The sequence below is a fragment of the Molothrus aeneus genome, unplaced genomic scaffold, assembly GCF_037042795.1.
Source record: "Molothrus aeneus isolate 106 unplaced genomic scaffold, BPBGC_Maene_1.0 scaffold_30, whole genome shotgun sequence".
Taxonomy (NCBI): domain Eukaryota; kingdom Metazoa; phylum Chordata; class Aves; order Passeriformes; family Icteridae; genus Molothrus; species Molothrus aeneus.
Genome location: NW_027098964.1, coordinates 1664443 through 1674176, shown reverse-complemented (window position 1 = coordinate 1674176; position 9734 = coordinate 1664443). Strand labels below are relative to the sequence as shown.

The window sequence follows — 9734 nt, the reverse complement described above, 5'->3', positions numbered from 1 at the left end:
AAGCCAGGAAGCTCAGGATTTATGGGCAGCGTCCCTGCTTTCCTTCGCGCCCCCCGGAGCCGAGGTCCGGTCCCTGGGCGGGCGAAACCGGACACCGCGGGAGGGACCCCGGGCAGCGGCCGCGCTCCGGGCCGAGCGCCGCCCCCGGGGCCGGGTGCCAGCGCTGCCCTCCCAGCCGCGCTGAAACCCTTCCTGCCCCGCAGGAGAGAGGCCATGGCCGCCGTGTTCCTGCCCGGCAACCTCCAGGACGAAGCCACTTGCTCCGTGTGCCTGGAGTTCTTCAAGGACCCCGTGTCCATCGAGTGCGGCCACAACTTCTGCCGGGCGTGCATCGTCAAGAGCTGGAAGGACCTGGAGATGGATTTCCCGTGCCCGCAGTGCCGGGAGGTTTTCCAGAGCAAAAATTTCCGCCCCAATCGGCAGCTGGCGAACATGTCCGAGATCATCAGCCAGTTCGCGCAGCGCGGGGCGAAAGGAGCGGAGGAGGACGGGCTGTGCCCCAAGCACCGCGAGGCGCTCAAGCTCTACTGCAAGGACGACCGCAGGAGCATCTGCGTGGTGTGCGACAGGTCCCGCGAGCACCGCCCGCACGCCGTGGTGCCCGTGGACGAGGCTTCCGAGGAGTACAAGGTCCGTCCGTCCGTCCGTGCGTCCGTCCGTGCGTGCGTGCGAGCCGCGCTTGTCCCCGCGCTGTCACCCGGCTCTGCCTCGCCTCCCGAAGAGCTGGGAGAGCTTCTCGGCCTCCCCAAAAAGCCGGGAGAGCTTCCCAGTCTCCCAGAAACATCTGGGAGAGCTGTCCCGCCCGGGTGTGCGCACCTGGCCCGGGTTTTTGGGCGGGATTCACCTCGCCGGGTGAGGGAGCGGCTGACAGACAAACAGCCGCGACTGACAGACAAACAGCCGCCACTCTCTGGGGGCTGGAGAGCGTCCAGAGATGAGCTGGTTAAAGCCGGGCTGACCTTTGCCGGTGGGAGCAGGGCACGTCCTGCCCCTGGCATGCTCCGATCCTGCTTTTTGGGGAGGTTCTGGTGGTCCTGGGGGCCGCCGCGGGGATTTCGGGATTTCCAGGCGAGCGCATCCCGTGTTTCCCTCCGTTCCCGCTTTTTGGGGAGGTTCTCCCCGCGTTTTCCTCCCTCTTTCCTGTTTTTTTGGGGAGGTTCTGGTGGTCCCGGCGAGCTCATCCCGCGTTTTCCTCCCTCTTTCCTGTTTTTTGGGGAGGTTCTGGATTTCCCGGCGAGCGCATGATGAGTTTTTCCTCCCTCCCCATCCCACCCGGCACAGAGCAAACCCCGCGGGCAGAGGGACGAAAAGCGACACCCGCAAATCATCTTTTTGTTGTTGTTGTTGTTCCCAGGAGAAAATCAATGCGCGCTTGGATTTCCTGAGGAAGGAGCGGCAGGAGCTGCTGGAGTTCAAAGTGAACGACGATAAAAAAACCCAGGAGCTGCTGGTGGGTCCTGGAGTGGGGCGGCGGGGAAGTCTGGACTGTCCCAAAAAAGAGAAAATGGGAACTTTTCTCCTCCCTCCTGCCCCACCACCATCAGGCAGAGCCTCAGCAGCCCTCGGGAATAGGGCTGGAGCATCTCGGAATTCTCTGGAATATCTCGGGGGCTCGGCTGGCCCCGGGGCTCTGCTCCACCCTTCCTCTTCCTCAGCACATCACCCCTGTGGCAGCAGAAGGGAAAAAATACCCGGCCCAATGAAAATAATTCCTCTCCCAGGCCATTCCTCCCCCAAGAAAAGTGATTTTTGAGAGATCCTGACGCTGCTTCCCAAGGTTTTAGTCCGGGAATTCCGCTCCCTGTGATTCCTCGCTATGAAAAACGCCAATCATTTGGGGTTTTTTAATTTTAAAAGTTTAATAGTAATGAAATGGTCATAAAAATAATAATATAATTAGAGTGATAATAATTTGGACAATTTGGATTAAGACAATATGAAACATTAAAACCAGAGAGTTATGGACAGTCAGGGTGCCTCTTTCTGGGCAAAATAAGCCCGAAAAAGGACACGTGTTAAGAGAGGATTAACCCTTAAAAACAGCAGCCTGTTGAATATTCATACGTCTCATTAGTGATGCATAAATTCTATTCAAACAAAGGATTTTGTCTGGTCAGTGTCAGCTTCTTCCTCTTAATCCTAAACGGCATTTTCAGAGCTGAGCAAGGTGGGAAGAAGTTCATTTTTCCTGAAAATGGAGCAATAAATTCTTTCTCTGAAAGATTTCGGTGTCCTGTGGCTCCCGTCTGGTGCCAGTACCTCATTCTTTTCTTAAGAAAAATATCCCACACACACAGTTCCTGTTTTAACTACAAAAGTTACCTTTTAACCACAAAACTACATTTACCATACTATTAAAATGTTAACACAGCGCTACTAATCAACACAACAAAAAACCAGTAAATGCCTGCGTAAAAAACACATGCAGTAAATATCTGCGTCAAAATACATACGGTAGATATCTGTGCCAAAATGCAGTAAATATTTGCGAAGAGCCATTTAAGTTGCATTTTTCACACTCACCCCTCCCTGAAGAAGGCCCCAGCCCCACCTCCCCACCTCTCTTCTGAAAATTCCTTTTTTGCCTTTCTTTGCCATGTTTCGCCCCCAGAAAACCATCGAGGCCGAGCGGCAGAAGCTGCTCTCGGACTTCGAGCGGCTGCGGCAGTTCCTGCACGACCAGGAGCACATCCTGCTGGGGCAGCTGGAGAAGATGGAGAAGAACATCTCCCGGAGGCAGAACGAGAACATCACCGACCTCTCCAGGGAGATCACGCTCCTCAACAAGCTCATCGCCGAGCTGGAGGAGAAAATCCAGCAGCCCATGCTGGAGTTCCTCAAGGTGAGGTGTCAGCTCTGGCTCACAGCCTTATTCCTCATTTTTCAGCGGTGTTTTGGGGGTAAAAGTCCTTTTTTTATCCTGCTTTTAATGAGTGGAAGGTGCAAGGAGGCGCCTGAGTGCCCCAAGCTCTCTCTGCCTGAGGGACAGAACGTTCCCTGCAACTTTTAATGATTTCTTTTTTTTTTCCTCCATGAACTCATCTGGAACTTTTCTAGCACCCCCAAGCCCTTGGTTTGTGTTTATGGATCCTGTAGGGATGATTTTGGGGGTGAAAGTCCTTTTTTATTCTGCCTTTAATAAGTGGGTGGTGCAAGGAGGTGTCTGAGCGTCCCAAGCTCTCTCTGGCTAAGAAACAGAATTCCCTTCAACTTTTAATGATTTTTTTTTCCTCTGTGAATTTGTCTGGACTCTTCTGGCACCCCCAAGCACTTGGTTTGTGTTTATGGATCCTATAAAGGTGTTTTGGGGGTAAAAGTCCTTTTTTTAGTCTGCCTTTAATGAGTGGATGGTGCAAGGAGGTGCCTGAGTGCCCCAGCCTCTCTCTGCCTGAGGAAATAATGTTCTCTTCAACTGTAATGTTTTTTTTTTCTTCCTGTGTTTTTCCAGAGGTTTCTCCGAGTTTTTTCGTGTGTTTTTCCAGGGATTTTTCCCGATTTTTTTCCTGTGATTTTTCCAGAGGTTTTCCCGGAGTTTTTCCAGGATTTTCCCAGGGAGCTGTCCCAGACCTGCACAGGGTTAAACTCCCTGCCAGGCTGCCTCCTGGGCACTGTCAATATTTGCAGAAGTTTTCAGGGCTTGGCTGTGGGTGGGAATTCGCCCCACGAACAACAATCGGCATTTTATTTAAAAAGGAGCTTGGGAACAACAACTGGCATTTTTTTGTTAAAAAGCAGCTTGGGAATAAAATGCCAATTGTTTATTTAAAAGCAGCCCTGGGCTGGCTTCAGGGTCCTTTTTTCAGCCCCTGGGGGTGGCTCTGCCTTGGTGCGGGCTCTGGAATGTGTTCTGAGGGCAGAACAGGCAAATAATGGCTCGGTTTGGTGTTGGTTTGTGGTGTTGCAATTTTATTTTATTGAGCGCATTTGAACCTTAAATTGCCTCCGCAATCCACCCTGCCTGAAGGAAAATCACTTTATTTACCCTGCCTGAGGGAAAATAACTTTATTGAGTGTATTTGAACCTTAAATTGCCTCCACTGCATTTTGTGTACAATAAACCACTGTTTATATAAAATAAACTGCATTTTATTACTGCATTTACTGCCTGGCGTCCCACATCCCTCGTTCAGGCTCTCACTACTCAATCTCTCTTTATTTTCCTTTCCAGGACGTGACTGGCATCATCAGCAGGTGAGGAATTCTGCTCTCCCCACGGCCTTTGGGTTTCCAGCCCTGCCTGAAGCTCCCCGTGCCCCGTCCAGGTGCCCCGGGGAGGGTGGAATTTCCCTCCCGCTCTCTCTGAGCCCTGGATCTCCTCCAGATTCCTGAAAATCTGATTTTCACCATGTGCTTTTCCTGTCAGTGGGTTTTTTTCAAGGATTGAGACCAAAAACTCCAAATTCCCTGATTTGCTCACACTCATTTCCCCCAGCACAGGCGCCACCGATTCCTAAAATCGGATTGGAGCTGGTGGAGGTGGGGAGGGGATCACCCCAAAAAATCCCCCCCATCGCCACAAAATCCACACCCAAATCCTGGTTTTTTCACCCCAAGGAGGATGAAATCCCAGTAAGGTGCTCGGGGTGGGATGGGAGAGGAGCGTGGGTGGAAAACGGGGCTGGAAATGGGGGAACATCCACAATTTCCTCACTCTTCTGTTTTCCCTGGGCAGGAGTGATGAGGTGAAGTGCCAGAAGCCCGTCCCCGTCTGCACCGACATGAAGATGCACGTCTGCAACTTCTCCCTCAAAACCGTGGTCCTGGAGAAGGTCTTGAAGAAATTCCGAGGTGGGTGGAAAAAAAATAAAATAATAAAATATTAAAAACCAACACCAAAACCAAAACCAAAACCAAAAACACCACAAAAACAAAAACAACCCCAAAAATTAAAAATAAAAAAATAAAATATAAAAAATAAAAATAAAAATAAAAATAATAAATATAAAATATAAAATAAAAATGTATAAAATATAATATATAAAATGAAAATAGAAACATGAATAAAATATAAAAAATAAAGAATAATTTAATTTCAAGATAGCCAAGCCCTGGGTTTGCAGGAAACCACTAGATGGCGCAGAGAGAGCTGGAAATGCAAAATGCACCGAAAAGAGCAAATCTAGGAGAGAAAAACCCAAATGATGGTGTCCCCATTCACGCCCCTCTCTTCTCTCCTTTTCAGAAAACCTGCAGGACGAGCTGGGAAGAGGTGAAAAAGGTAAAAAAAAAAGATTTTTCACACATAGCACCCAGAGCAAAGACTCAGAATTGTGGTTGTATTTTGCAAAGCCAAAAGAGAGGGGGAAAAAAAGAAAGGAGAAAGGAAAAAAAAAAAAAAGGAAAAGACACTTTAGATTTCTTTTTTTTTTCTCTTTTTTTTTTTTCCTTTTTTTTTTTTTCCTTAATTTCTTCTCTCTCGATGATTTCCAGATCCTGCCTGCTCAGCTCCAGAGCCCAAAGCCGATTTTTCTAACTGACGCCGGGGATCTGACAGCTCAGCCAGGTCCTCTCTGCCTGTTTGCACTTAACAAACCCACAGATTTCAGACCAAAAAAGCCACTCCAAGCCACAACTTTGCCAAATTTGCTCTGCTGGGCTCCTGCTTCCACCAGGGAATTGGGATGGAGGCCTCAGAGGGGTTAAATCCCAGCAGAATTCGGTTAATTCCTTAAGTTATTTAAGAATTCAAATTAAATCCCAGCAGAATTTGGTTAATTCCTTAAGTTATTTAAGAATTCAAATTAAATCCCAGCAGAACTTAACTAATTTTTAAAGTTAATTAAGAATTTAACTCCATTTCATGGGAGAGGTCATGAATTTGAGGGGCAAACCCCATCCACACCCCCTTGGTGCGAAGGTGCCCAGAGCAGCATTTTCAGGAGAAAAAAAAACCCTTTTTTTTTTTTTTTGCTTTTAACCCTGTGGTCTCCAGCCTGGGGACCTCAAAGGAGGACAACCCACGGGCTGGACCTTTTCCAAGGATTCTGCTCACAAGCAGCATCCCCAGGCACCTCCGGAAATGCCAAAATTTGGCAGAAAACACCAGAAACCACGGGAAAAGCCAAAGGCCCCTCGCTGCATGCCCAGGGGGGTGGGTGCATGTGCAGAGGCGTCACTCGCTGTGGTTGAACCTCAGACCCAAATCCTGACAATTCCTGACAATTCCAGGCGCTGGAGATGCCCCAGGAAGGAAAACACCCTGTTAAAAGGTGCTTTAAAACAATAACAACAACAAAAAAAGATTTTTAAAAAAGAGAGTTTAGAAAAAGATTAAAAAAAAAAAAGATTTAAAAAAAAGGGCATTGATGAAATCGGCGAGTTCAACCCTGTTTCCCCATGGGTTTGCCGGTGGGATTTGCAGTCTCTGATGCAGGAGATGCAGGAGATGCAGGAAATGCAGGAAATGTAGGGTTTTTTGGCCACTTTTGGGGAGGAACCTGGCGCTTAAGTTTTGAAGGGAAAATGATCCCAGCCTGTCCCTGTTTTGACTTTCCCCACATTTACGAAGCGCTCTGAAGTTTTCAATTCCACCGTGTCTCTTTTGCGAATTTTTTATGCCAGTTCCTGACCCAAACCTGTGAATTTTGGAGAGCACAAAGGCCTTTTATGATGCTGCACCTGCTCCATTTTAGACTCCCCCCAAACTGTCTCATGGATTCGTGGTGACTTTGCTGACTACAACCACAATTTGAGGTCACTTCCCCTGAGTTTGGAAAAGGGGAAAAAAAAGCTGTTGGGACCAGGCTGCATTTGCATGTTTGCTTTGGACTACTCCAGGTGGAAATACGCCCTCAAGTCGTGGCTTCCCACAAGGATTTGGGTGCTTTTGGGGTGGTTTGGGGATCAAAATTCTGAGATTTGTGATGCCAGGGGGGTGCGGAGCCCGCCTGTGTGTGTGAATGAGCTGGAAACCAAGATAAAAAAAATCAATTTATGTGGAAAAAACCATTCTTGATCATCTTTGCTGTTGATAACCGCGAATTATTTGCATGTGCTTTTATGGCGTTGTCTTCTCTCCTGGTGGCCTTGTGTTGTTGTCACCCCATTTCTCACCAGATGATGCATGAGATAAACCCCCCTTGAGGGATTTGGGGTGTTCATGGGGGTGTCTGTGTGGGGTGTAGGGTTTTTGGGGCTGGGCTGGGATTATTGAGTTCCAGGCTGGGATTATTGAGGTCTAGGCTGGGATTATTTAGTTCCAGGCTGGGATCATTGAGCTCCAGGCTGGGATTATTGAGCTCCAGAAACTGAGCCGCGCTTTTCCCTGCCCAAACCCTCGCTGAGCCCTGACCGCCATCTGTCCCCAACAGAGGACCTGACCCTGGACCCCGACTCTGCCAACCACCTGCTGATCCTCTCGGCCGACCTCAAGAGCGTCCGCATGGGCTGCAGGAAGCAGGAGCTGCCCGACAACCCCAAGCGCTTTGACACCAACTCGCGCGTTCTGGCCTCCACGGGCTTCAAGTCGGGGCGGCACTACTGGGAGGTGGAGGTGGGGCCCTCGGACGGCTGGGCCTTCGGCGTGGCCAAGGAATCCATCCGGAGGAAGGGGCTGACCCAGTTCTCGCCCGAGGAGGGCATCTGGGCCGTGCAGCAGAACGGGGGCCGCTACTGGGCCGTGACGTCGCCGCAGCGCACGCCCTTGTGCCTGGGCGGCCGCAAGCTGAGCCGTGTCCGCGTCTACCTGGACTACGAGGGCGAGGAGGTCTCCTTCTACGACGCCGAGAACATGCAGCACATCTTCACCTTCAACGTGGCCTTCCAGGAGAAGGTGTTCCCCCTGTTCTCGGTCTGCTCCACGGTCACCTACATCAAGCTGTGCCCCTGAGGCGCTGCAGGTTGGGACGAGTCTCTTCCTGCTCATGCCCGTCTCCAGAATGAGAAAAAGGATCTCCAGAACCCCTTTTCCGACTGATTTTGGTGCCCAGGAGCCCGGGCACTCCCAGCCCTCCCTCCCGGGCTCCTGGGTGAGATCAAAAAGACTCAAATCAGGCTGGTTTTGGGGGATGTGGGTTGAGGGGTGGGCAGGGAGGTGGTCGGGAGGGCGCCACAGGGAGGGGCTCCAGGGCAGGGGGGAGCAGAGAGACGTCCAGCAGTGCCCAGAAATTGTGGTGGCCTTAAAGGAAGGTTGTGGTCACCAGCTTGTGGTCACCAAATCAAAGATTGTGGTCACCAACTCAAGGACTGTGGTCAACAACCACAGAGACAAACAGAAATTAAAAAAAAAAAATCCAGTCAGAAATTTCCTGGTTCCTTCTCCCACCTGGGGAAATAATTTTCCCCCAAAAGCTGTTTTTGGGGTGCTGTGAGAATTGTCTGAGCAGCCTCAGGTGACCACTGTCCACCACTGCGGAGGAGCCTGTGTGGCTTTGTCTGCTCTCCCTGGTTCTCTACCCACAGATCCTCTGGAAAAGGTTAAAAGGTGCTTTTTTTGGTTTTTTTTTAGTGATGTTTGTCCTGCTGGACCTGAGCAAGACCCACATTTGTCCCTCTGGTGCTCCCGTGCTGAGGCTTTTCCGTGGACAGGACGTTCACAAAATTTCCCTCGTGGATCTCACACCTTGCGTGGATTTAGGTGCTCAGTCTCGTGTTCCCTCAGGTTCTCAGCAAAATCACCTGTTTATCCTCATTATTTGTGGGTTTTTTCCCCTGGAAACCCTCAGTCTCTGCCAAGGAGCTGAGGCTGAACTCACATTTGCTTCATCCCCTCTGGTTTTGCCAAAAAAAAAAAAAAGAAAAAAAAAGAAAAAAAAAAAGCAGCTTTAAAAAAAATAATCAGTGTCTGTTACCAGTAAAGGGTATGGGGTTGGTCAAATTTGGAGCCTTTTCAAAAAAAATCCTTTTGGAAATTACACACTTGGGGCAAAGTGGGGGGAAGCTTTATTTGATCCAGAACAACATTTCCTGGGTGGTTTGAGATGGGAAAAAGCATAAACTTCCAAAATTTTCAGCTGTTGGGTTGGTTCCTACCCTGAGATTCAAATTTCTGTTGTTGAAATTGTGTTTGATTTGGTTTGGAACTGCCTGGGTTGTTCTTAGCCCATGTTTGGGAAATAAAACATTTTAAAATATGCTATTTAAAATAAAAATAATATAATGTAATATAAAAGAAAAAAAGAAAGAAATTAAAAAGGTATTAAAAATATATTTGTATAACTATGTATCATAATATATATATGTATTATGTGTTGGGGTGAAGGCATATATAAAAATTATATAATACAATACAATATAAATAATATAATGGAATTCATATATATATTTTTGTATGTAATTTTGGTGGGGTTTTGTTCCACATTTGTTAAGCACAAACCGAATATCTTGAAATCCCCCAAATTAGGGGGAAAAAAAACCCCCATAAAAACCAGCTGACCTTTGCCTTTGGACACTCTTGGAGGGGGCAAACAGATGTCAGCAGCCGGGTCATTCCGCTGGCTGGACACCGGCCAAAATCCCTGTAAAAACAAAAAAAACTGGAGCTGCCAAGGGCTGAACGCCAATTTTGGGATTGAGCCCCAATTTTGGCGATTCCGGGTTGAATTATGCCCCAGGCTGGTTCTTTCCTGGCCCGCCTGCTCCTCGCCATCGTGTCCGGCAAGGAACGGGGGAAATGCTGCGGGGGGAATTTTGCGGGGGAGGAGGAAATTCCGGGAATTTGGGAAATGTGGGAAATTTCAGGAATTTGGGACCGTTCCAGGCGCTTTGGGCACTCCAGGGTCGTGGCCCAGCGGAGG

The 9734-nt window shown here is 49.0% G+C and overlaps 1 protein-coding gene across 1 annotated transcript; it reads left to right on the top strand.

Annotated features, from left to right (window-relative positions):
• The first annotated feature begins 213 nt into the window (after nucleotides 1-213).
• On the top strand, nucleotides 214-7924 carry TRIM7 (tripartite motif containing 7). Its single transcript, XM_066570676.1, has 7 exons — nucleotides 214-630; nucleotides 1355-1450; nucleotides 2612-2842; nucleotides 4169-4191; nucleotides 4673-4788; nucleotides 5183-5218; nucleotides 7311-7924. Exons 1-7 carry the CDS (start codon nucleotides 214-216, stop codon nucleotides 7826-7828), a joined length of 1437 nt encoding a protein of 478 aa, XP_066426773.1. The 3' UTR covers nucleotides 7829-7924.
• The last annotated feature ends 1810 nt before the right edge of the window (nucleotides 7925-9734 follow it).

Bases quoted from the DNA above. Each gene is read 5' to 3' on its own strand.
- TRIM7 (XM_066570676.1), top strand. From the start codon at position 214: ATGGCCGCCGTGTTCCTGCCCGGCAACCTCCAGGACGAAGCCACTTGC. The intron at 4,192-4,672 runs GTGAGGAATTCT...TTCCCTGGGCAG, and splicing joins GTGACTGGCATCATCAGCAG to GAGTGATGAGGTGAAGTGCC. The intron at 4,789-5,182 runs GTGGGTGGAAAA...TCTCCTTTTCAG, and splicing joins GGTCTTGAAGAAATTCCGAG to AAAACCTGCAGGACGAGCTG.